A 17,409-nucleotide genomic window follows, 5' to 3' on the forward strand; every position below is an offset into this window, starting at 1 on the left:
ACAACAATATGTTGCCCTTGCCACGAGAAATGTCACAAAATGTGCCTGTCTGCCTGAATTTCATATTTGGTCAAGGTTAGTTTACTTTTCCAATACTCAATAACACCCAGATAATTTTCAGAAATACAACCATAGGTGATAAACAAGATATAGGTTATTTCTACCATAAGAGTGTCTGTACATGAAGGACCAGCTTCAATGTGCCTCCTAGGATCACAAGTCTACGTCATAGTGTGGTATGAGACATAACACGCAGCGATACAGAAACGGCGCGACTTTGCGACATTTGACCCATAAATTTCATTATTGTCTCATAAAAACGATCGTAATGCGACAAAACATGAGGCCATTGTCGCATAAATAGCATCACCTTTGCGACCAGGAAATCAGAAAAATACGCATATAGTCAAATTTAATAAAAATCAGGAATGATCCAAACAGTTTAACAAAGTAAAAGTCGTTCAGTGAGTGCGCAATATCACCTGAAACTGAGTGGTACTCATCAGCCAATCACATCGCACCTTTCAGTTATAGCGCTTAGCAACGCTTGCGAATTCAGCGAATCATGCTTCTTCTTGCATTCACCGCAAATTTCCTCCTCGCACATGGCGGAGCAAAGTGACAGTGAAACTGAACCTCGTGACCAGTCGGCTGCTTGTTTGCCTCGGAAACGTGTCAAACGAGTGTTCAATGAAGCTTGGAAATCTAAATGGACATGGCTAGAACACAAAGACAACCATATGTTTTGCACACTATGTGTAAAAAGCCAAAAAAAGAACGTTTTTACCGAAGGCTGTAGCAACTTCAGAACCACGACTTTGGAGCGGCATGCTTCAGCAGCTGACCATCGCCAGTCGGTACAAGATGAAATCTCAAGGTCAACTCTATCGAGAATGGTAAAAAATCAGTTTAGTGAGAACGACAGTGCCATAATCCATGCTCTACGAACAATATATTTCTTGGCAAAGCAGGACATAGCAACATCCAAGTACCCAGATTTTGTTGATTTTTTGATACAGCAAGGCTGCAGTGCTCTTGCGCCAATTGCAAAAAGCTACCAATCCTACACTATTACCAAAGACTTTCAAGAGAGTATATACGAAGTGATTCTCCGAGATATGAGAAAAAAGCTGACAGATGCAGACTATATCTCTGTGCTTTGTGATGAATCATGTGACATTACTAGTACAAAAAAACTGAGTGTGTATGCGAGGATATCATCAGGCTGTAAACCAGAGACCATTTTCTTAGAGAATTGTGAAATACTGGATGGGAAAGCAGACACCATTGCAACATCTGTCAAAAATCTCCTGACAAAGTTTGAAGTGCCGCCTGATAAGGTAGTAGGACTAGGAAGTGACGGTGCATCGGTCAGTATTGCATAATATTATCAAGAAACAATAAATAAAAAACAACTGGTGTGAAGTTGATAAATAGAATAAATTAAATAATGTACTGGATATATAATATATTACAAGGAAACAATAAATAGAATAAATATTTGAAATTTCATTCATTAATTTTATTTAGTCAGGATAATAATTATTACTGTCAGTCTGTTATATTTATGAAAAATTCCAAAATATTAAATAGTTTGGAAACTTTTTAATAATGAAAAATATTAATAGTTCCAATTTTTTCTAAAATATTGGTTTGTTCATCAGATGTTGATGTGGAAAAATTAATTTCAATCTTTATCTCATCAGGTTATGACCGGAAAACACAATGGAGTCGGTACAAGACTAAAAAGAGAAATAAATCCACAGCTCATTCAACTGCACTGCATTGCTCACCAACTTGCACTCGTGTCTAGCCAAGCAGCCAATGGAGTGCCATATTTGAAGACCTACCAGGAGTTCATGACAAATATCTACTACTGGTTCAAACACTCCGCCAAGCGCATTAGTGGACTGGCTTCTCTACAGGATGTATTAGATGCTCCCAAGATCAGGATAAAGGAAGTACATTCTGTCCGTTGGTTTAGCTTTTATAACAGTCTAGATGCATTGTATCGCTCTTGGCAATCTTTGGCAATGTTGTTTGAGCAACAGGTTGCTGAAAACGGCAATCCACAGTCTAAAGGTTTCTTGAAAACCATGGCAACATCACAGTTTCTTCTTGTGACAAGCTGTCTTATGGATATCATCCCTATAATTACACATCTAAACATGATATTCCAAAAAGAAAATCTGGATTTGGCTGTTGTATCCCCAGCTGTTCGTGGTGTGAAAAATCAACTGCAGGAATTGCTACAGACACCTGGAGCTCATGAACAGGCTACAAAAGATGATCTTGGAGAAACCTCTCAGTCAGAGTCCTACTACAAAGGTGTGAAAATTAGAGACACTACACAACTGAGGAATGCTGCAGACTCTGCGAAAACTTCCTTTATCAACAATCTCCTGGAAGAACTTGATAAGCGGTTTCCAGATAATGACCAGTCAGTGGTTTCTGCCCTATCAGTTTTAGGTCTCAGAGGCATCAGGTTTCAAAATCAGGATGCCCAAGCTGCTTTTGGAAATAAGGAATTGGACGTTGTCATTAAACATTACGAGGACAAGTATGTTGATGGCAATGTGGTCAAACAGGAATGGGCAATACTGAAGGAATTGGTCCTGGCAAACACTTACAGTTGTGACAGTATGAAAGAACTCTGGGAAATTATCATCGCATTTCATAAGGAGAATTTCCCTAACTTGTGCAAATTGGCTGGCATAGCACTTGCCCTCCCAGTGCATACTGCAGACGTAGAACGTGGCTTTAGTGCTCAAAATATAATCAAATCTAGCCTTAGAAACAGACTGATCAGTGAAAACTTACAAATGTTGATCGCCATAAAACTAAATGGCCCCCTTTCTCAGGATTTTGACTTTAGAAGTGCTCTTAGTGTGTTTAAAACAAAACGTCAAAGGCATTTCTCATGAATATTGATGTAAGAGACAATAATGACATTTGTGGTGTAATGACATTACTTTATTGACATTACTACATTGACATGACATTAATAATGGCACTTCTGGTAATCATGCCTAAGAGTGTTTCAAAGAGCAAATGTTTTTTTTTTTTTTTTTAAAGAATAAAACTTGTTTTATGGAAACAAAAAATGTTGTTTATGATGTGTCCCTTGTTTTGAACCTTGTGTCTCATATTTTTATGAAACAGGAGACACATGTCTCTCTTTTCACATGAAGTTTCTGTATCACTGAACACGCATTCTTTGTCAACTTCTGGGGCATGGTGAAAACAGAGAGAGATCATCTTTGGTGTAGATCAGTTTTCATAATAGTTATATATGACAATTATTTCTGGTCCTGGTACTTGTAATACTGTTTCTGGCACTTCATGGAGTACTAATACATGTACTATAACAGGGCTATAATTACTACAGATTCCCGTATTTATCACAAGCCTTCACTAGATGAGAGGAAATCTTTGTTTCTTTGGCAGAATGCCCCTCATCATCCACAACTATGAAGTCAGCTTCTGGAAATCTCTGAAAAAACATAAAATATGCTATAAAGAATCACTGTAAAAGATTCTAGGACAATCCTCCCCCCCCCCCCCCCCCCAGCAGGGGGAATTGTCGGGGGGGGGGGGGGGGGGGGGGGGAATTGTCCTGATACCGCTGTAAAAGACCACTTTCAATGGACATTGGTAAATATGTAGATTGGTTTGGGATGCTGTACAGTTGTGTGTGAGAAAAATATATTTGCAGGGGTGGATTGAGGCTGTCTTCTGGGTCTTCCGGAAGACGGTCAAATTTCTAAGTTTACATTGATGAGTACCTTATTTTTTTCTGTCGGAAGACGGTCAAAAATGGAGGATGGATCAACAAAGATAATGTGGAAGACTGTCAGAAAATATCTCTGGATCCGCCCCTGATTTTGGCTGTCCCCTTACCTTGGACCTTGACAAGGCATATAAGCACAGACTCAAACATGTGTCCACTTCTACACACACATACAAATAGTACAGATGTATATGCTTGTGCACTGGCTACGTGCATATGTACATAGGCAAAAATGATACTAGTTTTTTTTTTAATTAAAAGTTATTTCTGATCCACTTGATTTCACACATTAAATCACAAACTAACAGCAGACCCAGTCCACATGCAATCAGGGTATATTTGGAACCATTCAAACAGATATTTTCAGTGTTAGATCGAACAAACATATACTGAGTACTCAGTTTTACTTTGACTACTGTGCCAAGTACTGGTATATGTGAGTGTGTGACCTTGGTCATATCAATGTTAACATTCCACTAATCTACAGACTTCTATAATACAGTAATTCATTACTAACTATACTGAATGCATGCATAAAACTAACAAATAACTTATGATAAAGAACAGCACTACAATGTAGCTTTTAATTAGGGAATAAAAAGTTTAATACCAATCACTTAATGAAATTCGAAATTTCCTAATTAAAATCAAAATTTCTCTCTCTCTCTCTCTCTCACCTTGTGTAACTCCCAGGCTGTTTGCATAGGGCAGACCAAGTCATACCGTCCCTGGACTATTGTGCACGGGATATGACGGATCTTGTCAATGTCACTCAATACCTGGCCATCTGTGTTGAAGAATCCTCCATGGACAAAGAAGTGACTGGAATAATAATAATAATAATAATATATTGGCAGAAAAGAGTAGAAAATAATAAAGCTTCATGGCAGGGGTAAAATTCAGAAATCCTGGTAGTTTTTACACACAAGTTTTCAATCTCAAGATATATGTATGGTTATTCTTCAGTACAGGATAGACATAAAGATATTATACAGTTAAATATAGATCACACTTGTTTCCAGTCCCACACCTGATACCACACACCTGATACCACATGCTGCATGTATGTGTACTACCAGTAGTAATATGACACGGCATGGGAAAGTGAAATATGTGTAGTTCTATATAATTATAACCTGGACTGACAAAAACAATTTTAATTTAAATTCTGGGAAAAGTTTCTACTTTGCTCAAAAACATCACTTAAATCTTTTCATTTTCTTATTATTCAAAGAATTCAATCTAGTAAGATTTTTCTCTCAAGACTAATGCAGGGGCAGAGTTATTAAATCTCAGCTCCATTCGACCAGATGCGTGGGGAGGCATGTGAGAGGCGAAGAGACCATTACAGGATTAAGCAGTCTTCCTTTCATGTAGGGTCTGCCATATTTGATCCTTGGACCAGTTGATACTCGGGTCTTCTATTCTGAATGGCCCTAAAGACAACTTTCGATCAAATTTTAGTCCTTTAAACCTTTCAATCAAATTAGTCCCTTTAAGCTTTCAATCAATTTTTAATCACGTGTACCTTTCAATTCTGGCAAACTGCAGCGCCCACTGTGCATTCTCTTCCCTCTTCAGCATGGCTGGGTCCTGGTACAGCCTGGATGTAGCCATTTCCCACCTGCTCCATGCTCTGGCACACCTCAGTCTCTCCTCTTCACTGGGTCCAGTTAGACGTCTGTAGTAGGCACTCATCAGGTCGGCACGCTCCACCTGGGGACAGGGGGAGAGGAACACATATCAGAAATGATCAACCACTGTGTTCAGCTTGTTCTTCTCTTTCAGTTTCTGTAATAACTCACCTTTTACTTTGATATATAAGTTCACTATTTTTTTATGCTATCACAGTTACCGTAGTGACAAAAGCATTGTAGAAAGTTAGCACACCAGACACTGAGCTGACATGTGTTTTAAAATTGGGAAAGTGGATACAGAATTTATGCAAAAATTGATTGATGAAAAAATCTGTGGCTATTTACCAGTCTTTAAATTTTTATACATGTAAAACTTATTTAAAGCTCCACAAAAACAGATGTCCACAAATACTCACCTCAGGGATGGGTTCCAAGTATTTTTCAAACTCATCAGGATAAATGAAACTGGCCCCTTCTTGATAAAACCATATCAACTCTTTCCTAGAAAGTATAATTTAAGTAATGAAATGAAATAGAAAGAAAAATTTAATCTAAGCGTCTGTCCCGCCTACTTAAAGCTGTAAGGGGGTAATTAACTATGATGCACGCTCGGCTGACTGCAATTTAGCATGAACCCCCAGGGAGTTAGGTCGATCTAAATCTAAATCTCTGGATTGATCTAAATCTCTGGGAATGCACCCTAACAGAAGACTTTTTGAGATGCACTCAAGATAATTAAGGAAGCAGTCTTCTAACACAGGCTCATGTATATGTATGATACATGTAACACAAGTTGTGACCATCCTGGTAAAGGCAACAAAATACACAAGATCAAGTATACACATGTCAGGGCTTTCCCTAGGATTGAGGGTACAGGCTGTCCAAAATTATCACCTGTAATTGCCTACAAAATTTCAGGGAGTCCAAGCCATCATTAAAAAAAAAAAAAAAAATTCATAAGCCGTCCTGCAGTCTTTGAAAATACTGGCTGTCTGGTGATGCTGGCAGCCATCCAAATGACGACTGGATGGTTTGCTGAAAAAAGCCTTAACATAAGTACAATAAACATGTCCATGCTCTAGCATCCACTGAGAAATCTCTGATAGATGCTGGGGTAGCCCTAACACTTGCCAATTTAGCCAAATGCTAAAACTGACTTAAATTGGCTAAACAAAAAGGGTTTGATTTGACTCATTTTAGTCAAATTAACACCATTTGGATAACAAATTGACAAAAAATGATAATTTGGCTAAGCGAAAAAAATTGCTAGCGCTACCCCAGAGATGCTTTATTACATGTAGGCCTTTTGCAGTTAGATCCTGCCATACTGACTTTTGTTTACTAAATAGCTTGCTTTCTGGCAAGGTGTTGTCACACAGTATCTAGTCACATGACATGTAACTACAAAAGGGGTAATGCACACACCTGAGCAGCAATAGACCATTTGCAGGTAGTTGTGTAAGACATAAATGAATGGATTTTGATTTAATTTTCAGAATAGCTCACAAATTTTGATGATGATCCACTAATTAATTAATGTTTAATAATTAGTAAATTAACAATTAGTCAATAAATTAATACCTAAATTTTAGTTAGTAATTTGTCTTGGCAGAGGTCTGCACTTTCTGAGTGCTTTTGTTTCACTTTGTAATCAACTCCAGATTTGAATCAAACTGAATTTATGCAGCTCTGGTACAAGAGGCAATATTCACATGGTTTAATCTGGCTGCAGTGAACCTGCCCAGGTGTTATACCTCCTCAGAGTAAAGATCCCCCTCAGCACCAGCGCCTTCACCCTGTCTGGATGTGTCTCAGCATAGGTCAGGGACAGCGTGGACCCCCAGCTGCCCCCAAATACCACCCACTGCTCAATGTTCAGGTGTTTTCGCAGCGCCTCGATGTCGTCCACCAGCGCCCAGGTGGTGTTGTCCTATATTATAAACAAAATTAAACTGTTAAGTTGACCATGATCAAAATATACACTTACAAAATGTTTGGATATAAAATGAAAATTATAGTCTAAAAAATTAATTAATTCTAATTAATTAACAACTGATATAAAAGACCTGTATCAGTAGTGGTGTGTGACATTAGGAACTTTTTCCTGGCTGCAATATACAATTCAGACATTCTAAAACTTGGTGTATTGTTCACAATAATTAGAAATTCTATACATAATTCGGTGAAAACATGGGTTCCCCCAGAATGACCTTTAATTCTGCAGGTGGTGTTGACTTGCCGGCACCTCTCTGGTCAAACAAGACCACCCTGTAGACGGCCGGGTCAAAGAATCTTCTATCCCTAGCTGAGCAGCCACCGCCGGGGCCTCCATGCCTGGAAGATACACAGTATTAGTAGATTTAGTTCTGCATGCTCCATGTGCCTGCATCCACAGTGTCAGATATAACAGAAAAGCCAAGTGAATTCTAGCAGCTACTGGTTATATGCTGTTTCTATAGTTACTGGTACTGTGGTACAATATAGCTGATACATGTACATGTATTATGTGAGTTTCAAGTAACCTTCATTTCACTATCAATCATCATTACTTTCCATGCACATGTGCTAAATGCATGGTTCAACATTTGCATTGTATTTTGGAAATGGAGCATTTTAAATGTGGGCAGTAGATTATGGCAGTTATCCCTTGAATACATGTATGCATGTGAGGCAAACAGTACACCCCCTATTGGCAACATACAGAACATGCATGTGTACATTGGTATATACCCAGAATATATACAGTAAGTTAAATAGACTAGAATAATGAAGTACAGTGTAACACATATTTTATACGTATTGTTTTTGTAAGTAAATTAATTTAAAAATCAATATAAATAACATGGCTGTCCTGGTCCTTTAATTGATTTAGCGGAAGGAAAATGCACAATCGGCGACAACGGGTATGGGTTATGGGCCTTATGATTCTTCACTGGGTCGATCTGGCTGTAAAAACTTTGAAAAGATAATACGAGTACATGCACCAGAATGATTGCGCGATATTGTAAGCCCTCAGTCCTAACAGCTGAGTTGACAAAACCGCCACTGACACACCAATGTACGAGCACCTTGTGCCGCTTTGAACTTACACAAATATCACTGGTTTCCCCTCTTTCTTTCCGCACTGCTCGTAGTAAATTTCGTGGACATCGCTCACTTTCAATTTACCAGAATCGAAAGGTTCGATTTCTGGATACAATTCACGAACTTCGCCCATGTTTACGCAAAATTTACGCCTTGAAAATACTGCAAAGTTATATGCTACTGGTAAAAGTTCTTTTTTGTGATAAACGATTCTGATAACTGTACTAGAAAGCAGCCGAACCACAATGGGACAGCCTCTTACAATCATATGACTGCTTATCAGGTTCAAGTTTCACGTTGCTATTACTACCGGAAGTCGGCCTCGGTCACGAAAGGTCATCAGGTCCGAGCGGCAGGAGAGGTCAGCTACTGGTAGAAACGCCAGCTCAGGCCACGAGAACCACTGACATAAACGTCATCACAGGCCAGTTTGTAATCGAGGCAGCGGCGAGTTCAGGTGACAGTAAAATATCAATTAACAAGCTCATTTCTCAAGGAGACAGAATTGTTTGCAAAAATAATTATAACGATCATAATAATCATCTTGGCAATCTACATGCTAACTGGATAGTTGAAGGAAAGAAAATGGTTTTAAAGTTCATGTAAAGTGGTTAAAAACGTTCTGGCCTTTTGGATAATTTGCGATAGTTCGTAAGCCTTCTCACCTGCAGGTTAGGTTGCCTATGTAGGCTAACTTAGAGCGACATAAACTATTTCATAGATAAAATCTTCTGCCAGTGTATAAACCATATCAAATAGACTGAAAAGGATGGGACTTTGTTCAAACGAACACTTTTAGGATTTTATTTCATGATGTTTTTCTTAGTTTTTCATTTCTCTTCCCACGGGAATTCACATTGGAAAAATGTAACAATGTTAAATATTGTAAAGCAAAGACAGGTTATTTACACAGTGTAATATCTTGTATATAGCGTATTGCAATGTAAGCATTCCGATGCATTTGATAATAATGGACACTTTTCTGTCTTTTTATTTATACGAAACTATAAACAAACAAACAAACAAACAAATAAAGAAATGTTTGAATTCAAAGTGCAATATGCACCTACAGGGTTAATACTTAATATGGAATTTGTTATTTTTGAATGCAAATTAAATTTATTTGGCTTTATGCATCAAAAAGGTACTGAGTATGTCACTGAGTGATGAAATATCCAGTCTTCTGTTGTGAGATATTTTGGTCAATAATATCAAATCTGACATAAGATGTCATTCAAAAGAAAAGAACACCCCAGAAAACCATATCGACAGTTTGATGTCAGTATTAACTTTAGGCTAAGATAATAAAGAAAAGAAGCAAAGAACTCATTACAGTAGTCTGGATGATTGGTACTATATATTGTTCAAATTGCTCAGAATGTGGAAAAAGCATGAAACATGGCAGAAATGTGTTTTGGACTACTAGTATCCTGATCATTTTCAAGGGTAGTGCCAAAAATTTAAAAATTAGCAACCGTTGCTATGGAAGTGAGTTACCTTAGAAACAAGCTAATTAGACCTTGCTTGTCCAGTTTAAATGATTTAGAAATGCTAATAACAAGGTTTCAAGGCATCAAAGCTATCTCTAGACTATTTTAAGGCCATTAAAACCCAAATTAACCTTAACCACAGTTGCTAGGCAGCATAATACCCTAGCAACAAGCATTTAACAAGCGTTTAAAGTTCTATTAAACAAAGCAAATCTATAAAACTGGCTAGGAACTATACTTTTGAGCAAGATGTTCATACTTTTAATCCAGTAAGTTAAAACAATTGTGTGAAGTTTACAAACATCCGACCAAAAACTAAGTTAAAACAATTGTGTGAAGTTTACAAACATCCGATCAAAACATTACCTCTGCAGATACATGTAATTAAAGGCAGCATGTTCAAAGTTACTAACCAGTCATTTCCATGTTTTTTATCACCTTACGACTCTTTTTAAAACTTTGCAGTATTTTAGGCGTTAAAATCTCCCTTGCATGCGCAATATACAGTACACTTTAAGTGCCCTTGCACATTGTCAGCCTCTGGACAGAACAATTAGCTTTTGGCAAATGTGTCCACAAGGGTTCACTGTTCCGCACAAGTCCAACCAGAGTGAGCACATGGTATATTACCACATGGCACCGAAGTACTGGTTCAGATGTGTTCATCTCGCAAGACTACGCTTTGTAGACCAGCCTTGGTGGAAGGAAGGTAAGCCATCTGTCGGCCTTTGTGTGTGAACAGAAACTTTTGAACTTCATTAATTAACAGTGGACTGCTTTTTTTGTCTGTAAATGAAGCTATTTGACTTTATGTTCTTTTTTTAATTTTCATGTGAATAATATTTACAAACCTATGGTTGATATATCTCTTTTAAATCAGGAATTATATAGATAAGACTTTATTGGTTATTGGTGCTACTCCAAATACAAGTTGATGTTTTAAAAATAAAATGAATTGTGTTCCATTATCATTTTGCTAAGTCATGAGATTCTGCAGAACAAAAGCGGTCGCGAGCAGAACAAATTTTGTTTTGTAGTATTTGCCATAATGCATGTTGACTGTGAAGTTGCTCCGAGCATTATTAAATAAACAGTGGACAGTTTTGAGGGGACTACGAAGAAAAGTGCCCAGGGAGAGGAAATACGAGCAAGGTCTCCAGGGAATGAACTATATATTGGTTGAAATCAATGGCATAGAAACGATTTCTGGATGAAACTTAAAACAGCTTTAAAAAAAGACCCACCCCGAGTAGTATTATTTCTGCTGAACGCGGTATACTTTTGGTATAAAGTGGTACCATACCGAGTAAGCTACTGACACAGTTACGTCGTTGGGTAAACTAAAAGCTCCCCCTCCTCTTATGTATCTTTATGCAAACTTGACATTTAATATGGAATAAATTAAATAAGGATTAAAATCTCGTGTTTTAATTACTTTTAATTATCACTTTTATGTCATTGTGACATCAGTTCATTAATTGAATTCACCAGTGAAGCAAACAACGAAAACCATTATAAGCGATATTTTGGACCTCCATATTCTCCTAATAATCGTCTGTAAAAGAGTTACACGCTCCACAAAGGACCCTAAGGTCAGCGTCTATCAGCGTCTATTCACAGCAACGGTCGCTGTTACGTCCGACCTCTTCTGGCAGCTACCAAGTCTCTCAAGCAGTAAGGCATTCCTTGGGATAGGTTTTTAAGTTCAGCGGCAATCTCACCATGCAACCTAAAATTGTTCCTAAGGTGTCCCATATCGAATGATTGTCAAGTGGTTCCCAGATTATTCCCTTATTTGATCTGGTTCAGGTTTTCATCGATGACTACCACTGGAGTTTTGGCACCAGTGTGGTATCCACTCCAAAAACTGACGCTCTCGATGCCCCTAGTCACTATATTTGCGGCACAAGATTCGTCGTAGACTTTCTGGGTGTCTGTAAAGCCTGTTTTGACTAGTTGAGCGGTACCGCTTGCCTGCAAAATTTTAGATTCTTCTATGCAGTAGTTGCCGATATATGAATACTATTTGGACAAAACCATGCTTTGCCTAAGCCAAACTATGACCAAGGAGCACTACCCATTTAAATCACTGCATATTACACAATGCAGCAGCGCAACAGGCATGACAGTCAGTTAATTCATAGCGACACACCTGGCTACACACTTCTTTATTCAGATATTTTATATTAATTTTTTTTAAAAAAAGAACAACTTATTTTAACTTAGGCATACCTTCCAAACTGAAATATTCCATATTAAATGTCAAGTCTGTACATGTATCATGTATGGAGAGAGGTGGACCACGCACCTGTTCATGAATGTACGGAGGTTACGAAAGAAACAAACTTTATATTAACATATATCCATTATAAATAACAATTAACAACACTGAATAAACATTGCAACTATTTATATTACTTTATTTAAAACGGTGCTCACGTGTAGTGGATGGTACTGTCATACTCTTCTGTTGTCTATAATACATGTACATACTTTATAATAACATTGCTTTTCCGAAAAAAAAAAAGCAACAAACGAGAACAGTCACGTGCGTTGTGATAAACCCCTCAAGTTACCTCTTGCAAATGGAGTGAGGTATCAGTTGAAAATGTAATTGCAGAGGATTATTAATAAATGACACACCATTCATTTATCTATTGGCTCTCTATGTCATTAAGTGAAATGATTCATCAGTAATAAAAGGAACTTTCAATGGTGCTTTCGGCGTGCTACGATGGTTGGTGAAGCCACCATGTATCAAATCATATTTGACTTGATAACAAGCAAAATAAGGACTCTTAACAGGTCCATTAAGTGTGACCCCCCCCCACACACACACACACAGGAACAACCGGCGCAGCGCTGCTAGCAGCTGATTAATCACGCTGTACTTTGATATCACGTGCACCCTAACTGTGATGTGTACAAATAACTTTATCAAACAATACATTAAAACATGCGCCATGGCCTTGGTATATTCTAATAGGGTTGGGCGTTTTGATTTTGTAGACTTTGACACCGTCCTCATTATTGACAATATCACCTGATTGTTGACAAATTTGAAGCAGTATAGATAGCCTATTAAATGATATATAAAGCGTACGCAACGGTCTGGAAGCAGTAGAGCGGGGCAGCCGTTATGTAGGGGGCGGGGCGCTGTGCCCACTCTGGGCGCTAAAATACTATGGCAATGGCTTCGAAGGAGATGTATAACATCTTCAACGAGAACTTTCTAACGTGTCATATGTGTCTTGGAGAATATAAAGACCCGAGAGTTCTCCCCTGTTACCACACTTTCTGCCTGGAATGCATTGCTGACCATGCAGCCAAGAATGGTCTCCAGAATAAGTTCTCCTGTCCCGTGTGTCGCCAAGAGGCCCCCGTACCACCAGGTGGGTTAGAAACTCTCGTGAAAAACTTCTTCCTAACAAAAGTAAAAGAATGTACCAAAGGCCAGAAAGCGTCAGAGGGGAGACTTTGTGAGTATTGTAACCAGAAAGAGGCCACTTTCTTGTGCCAAGGATGCCCAAAAAACAACCAACTGTGCGCTACATGTCGTGACATTCACGACAAAATACCCGCATGTGAGGGCCACTCGTTTGTATCCCTGTCACAAGTAGATCTGTCAGCTAACCCAGCTATCATACGAGAACAATTACGTCACGTATTAGATAAAGCTCAATACTGCGACAAACACGACAGTGAGTTGTTGGCATTCTATTGTGAAGAGGATGACACCGTGGCATGTAGAGATTGTATTTTGGAAACTCACAGTAAACACGACTTTAGAAAAATCGGGGATGTGGTGAAAGTTCAACGGGAATTAATACAAGAAAACATGAGATGTCTCCCAAGTCAGAGTGCAAAACAATCTCGTTTTGAAAGGGCGGAGAGAGCCATTGCACGAACGGAAGAGAGGCTGACAGAACATCAGACAAAGGTTTTTCATTTGGTGGATTCTCAAAAATTAGCTATGACGAAGGAGATAAGGGAAAATAGTAAAACCATTGAAAGAGAACTGAACGATTATTATCAACAAGTAGAGAAAGACTTACGTCAACAGATCGACACGTATTTAACAAGTATGAAACACCATTTGGAAACGTACCAAACAAGAGTACAGTCAGATTACATCGAAATGCAGAAAGTTATAGATGGAAAAAGCGACGAATTGACTGCAGAAGTTAAGGCACTAACCTCCACGCAGATGAAGACTCTAGAGGCTGAAAAGGACAAGCAAGAAATGAACATGATTTCCATCCAGAGCATTCGTGATTTCGCTCAGCAGCTCACAGACATTGGTTCTGATATTGAAGTCATGTCCCACTCTAAAAAACTTCAAACTAGAATCCAGAAGTTACGGACAGTAGAACCAGTCTTTGATACCAAGATCACCAAAATAACATTTACACCGGGGCAAACACAAATGGACATTGTGCTACAGTTTCCTAAAATCCCCGAACCACGGCCGCTGTCCATCAAAACGGGGTCCATTACGGCCAAAACATACCGGGGTCCCTTGGATGCATATTTTGGAAGTTTGAAACAAGAGAGAGAGTACTATCCCGAGCTGATGGAATTTCAGAGAGTCGCATATCTTGAAACACCAGAGCAGTGTATTTTTTATAATGTGAATGATTGGCCGTGGGATATCCAGTGCATAGATAAGGGGTGTGTTTTAGTTGTACGGTCTAGTGATATAGTGTCCGTATTCTCCAGCGAAGGTCAATGTAATCGTGAGATCAGTATAGAGGGAGGGGTGAGGTGTATCAGTACAGTCAGTAACGATAGATTTTTGGTCACCTGTGACGATAAAGAGTGTAGGCTGTATTCAACATCAGGTCAGGTTATCCAGTGTTTTGGTCAGGGTGATATGTCTGACCCCTGGGGTGTCACTGTGGACCGTACAGAGGGTAAGGTATTCGTGTGTGATAGTGGTGCACAGTGCATCAGTGTGTATGACATGCCATCATTTCAACTTGTGAACAGAATTCCTATCCCAATGTGCAGTAAGAGCACACTGCGCTGTGCATACCATCACATCATCAATGCAATCATAGTCAGCGACTTTGGTATCCACTGTGTGTATGCAGTGACACCCCAGGGTGACGTCATATTCCAATATGGAGCACGAGGTCAGAGTGGAAGTGGAGGCGGACAACTAAATTATCCACGAGGCGTGTGCGTAGATGAGTTTGGACACATATTCATAGCTGACTTCAATAATCACAGGGTGGTTGTCCTTGGTTCAGACGGAAGGTTTGTTCGTTACATTCTGACAAGGAGTGACGACATTGGGCATCCTATATCAGTTGATGTTAACAGGAACGGAGAGCTTGTTGTTGGAACTATCCGATGTGAGATATCCACGTATAAGTATATTGGTAAACAATGACATAAATATATTTTGATACTGTTATGATGTTTAAATTATGATATCAATCACTGAAGAGAAAATAATGAACACACTACCCTGTAAAAACAGTATTTAGCATTTAAACATTTATTAATAATCCAGATAACAAATAACGTTCATGAGACGGCGCTTTACTATCTGCCATAAAAAAAGATCTGTTCAATAGAAAATGGATCGACTTCTTATATAAAGCCTGTATCAATTTCTGTTTTCCATCAAGTAAATTCTAAATCGACCTTATTTGTATTTAGATTAAAATAAATGCAGAGAGAGAGAGAGAGAGAGAGAGAGAGAGAGAGAGGGGCTGAATAATAGGATTTAGCGGCATTTCGGTTTACTTGTGAATATCACTCAAGTCGGGGTTTAATAAGGATCTGTATCTGTGGGTATTTTTAAGGGCAAATTTGGGGCAAAGGAAGCCAAGATATGTAGTTACCTCGTACATTTTTTGAGTGCACTTCTTGTGTTAACGTAGTGAAAGAGACCAATGTCAAGACTTGGCTTCCGCCCCCGGTTCTTCTGTTCAGCCCCCTTTGACTTATCGTCTGACAAACCGACTTTTCCTGAGCTCAAAACGATGAAAGATATTTACCTAGTCTGGGTTATAGAAACATGTTAAAGACGTTTCTCTATGCTAGATTACTTGATAAAATTACTGGGAGAGAAAAAAAACTTCATACAAGTCTCATTTGGTGTATGAAAACACTAATAAACTGCATGTAGAATATTAAGGGCAAAAAGCATGCCAGGAAACCTAACGTTATAATAGGCGCTTTCGGACAAAAATTTCAGAAAATGTGCTAGATGAGACAAGGCAAAGATGATATTGATGATACTGAATTAGAAACAATGTTTTACTTAAAAAGTAGAATGAAATAAATTAGATAAAAAGTATGTTTTCTAGTAAATATTAGATCAAAAATTTTTATTATTAAAATTCCTATACGGCGTAGCATCAATTTTATATATAATGAAAAGAGATTTTTTACTAATCTGGTGAAATACAGAACATAATATTGAAAGAACAACTTCAATAAATTAAACCAAGGAATTAAAGTCTTTGATTAAACTAACCCGACTTATCACACTATTACTTTATTAAATCATTCACACGTTATTGAAAGTTCGAGTTTTTTATACTTATTAAGTACTACCAGTATATCACATATTTTTTTTCAGTTTTAATTTGGCAGTTTTAATTGTGTAGTTTATTTAAAAACAAGAGTTTTCACGCACGCTCATGTCAATATACAGCGACGGGCTACTTATTGCCCGGGTTCTTTTTAAGGAACGAACAAAACCGTTACTTTCTGATTTTACCTGGCCACTAACATCATTATCTCGGCATTTTTTCCTCCGTAGCTCATGAAAAGATGGCGAGGTTTCACATTTTATACACCTCGTTTTTTAAAAATGATCCAAAAATATTCACTGGGTCTAAATTAAAAGAACATGAGTATGATTAAAGTAATATGTTCAGTTCGTATACGGCGTTTCGATTTCGTATGAGCTCCCAAGGAAGGATTATGGAGCAACAAGCATCGACAACAATGCTAATTCATGTGTAGTCATTTTACATCATATCCTGAAACAGACAACTGACTTTTAGTACAATTAAAAAACGCCTGTGAAAAAAACGGGACTCTTTCATGTTGTTAAATTCCATGTAGTCTCTCGGTTGAAATAAAGAGCCCGACGTTTTTAACGCGCTGCGAAAAGGTAATAAAGTCTCTTACCTCCTTTGATTGACAAGGTGCCAATCAAATTCAATTAGTTTTGATAGAGGCTGTCAAGTAATAACAGCTTGATTGACGGGTTATATTATTAATTAATTAATTTATTAAAGTGTCGCATATTCTTAAAACATAAAATACAAAAAACAGTATAAAATAAACTACTAATTAAAAGAATACCCAGCCATATTTGGCTTATGAGACACAGTTAAAAGATTTCCGTCTTTTAAACATTTTAAAAACTGTCTTAGCTAATAGA

The 17,409-nt window shown here is 38.0% G+C and overlaps 3 protein-coding genes across 3 annotated transcripts; 2 read left to right on the plus strand and 1 right to left on the minus strand.

Annotated features, from left to right (window-relative positions):
• Positions 1-259: 259 nt before the first annotated feature.
• Positions 260-3,056, plus strand: LOC106158558 (zinc finger protein 862-like). The gene is made up of 2 exons (XM_087013628.1): positions 260-1,370; positions 1,707-3,056. Exons 1-2 carry the CDS (start codon positions 606-608, stop codon positions 2,922-2,924), a joined length of 1,983 nt encoding a protein of 660 aa, XP_086869754.1. The 5' UTR covers positions 260-605; the 3' UTR covers positions 2,925-3,056.
• Positions 3,057-3,206: 150 nt separating this feature from the next.
• On the minus strand, positions 3,207-8,832 carry LOC106158181 (uncharacterized). Its single transcript, XM_087013629.1, has 7 exons — positions 8,517-8,832; positions 7,638-7,761; positions 7,182-7,357; positions 5,844-5,928; positions 5,319-5,506; positions 4,468-4,612; positions 3,207-3,493 (listed from the first exon to the last, which is right to left on the minus strand). Exons 1-7 carry the CDS (start codon positions 8,777-8,779, stop codon positions 3,383-3,385), a joined length of 1,092 nt encoding a protein of 363 aa, XP_086869755.1. The 5' UTR covers positions 8,780-8,832; the 3' UTR covers positions 3,207-3,382.
• Positions 8,833-12,920: 4,088 nt separating this feature from the next.
• LOC147761887 (E3 ubiquitin-protein ligase TRIM71-like) lies at positions 12,921-16,227 on the plus strand. Its single transcript, XM_087014208.1, has one exon. It carries the CDS (start codon positions 13,186-13,188, stop codon positions 15,394-15,396), a length of 2,211 nt encoding a protein of 736 aa, XP_086870334.1. The 5' UTR covers positions 12,921-13,185; the 3' UTR covers positions 15,397-16,227.
• The last annotated feature ends 1,182 nt before the right edge of the window (positions 16,228-17,409 follow it).

The sequence above is a fragment of the Lingula anatina genome, chromosome 5, assembly GCF_051362555.1.
Source record: "Lingula anatina isolate TDL-2025a chromosome 5, LinAna3.0, whole genome shotgun sequence".
Classification (NCBI taxonomy): domain Eukaryota; kingdom Metazoa; phylum Brachiopoda; class Lingulata; order Lingulida; family Lingulidae; genus Lingula; species Lingula anatina.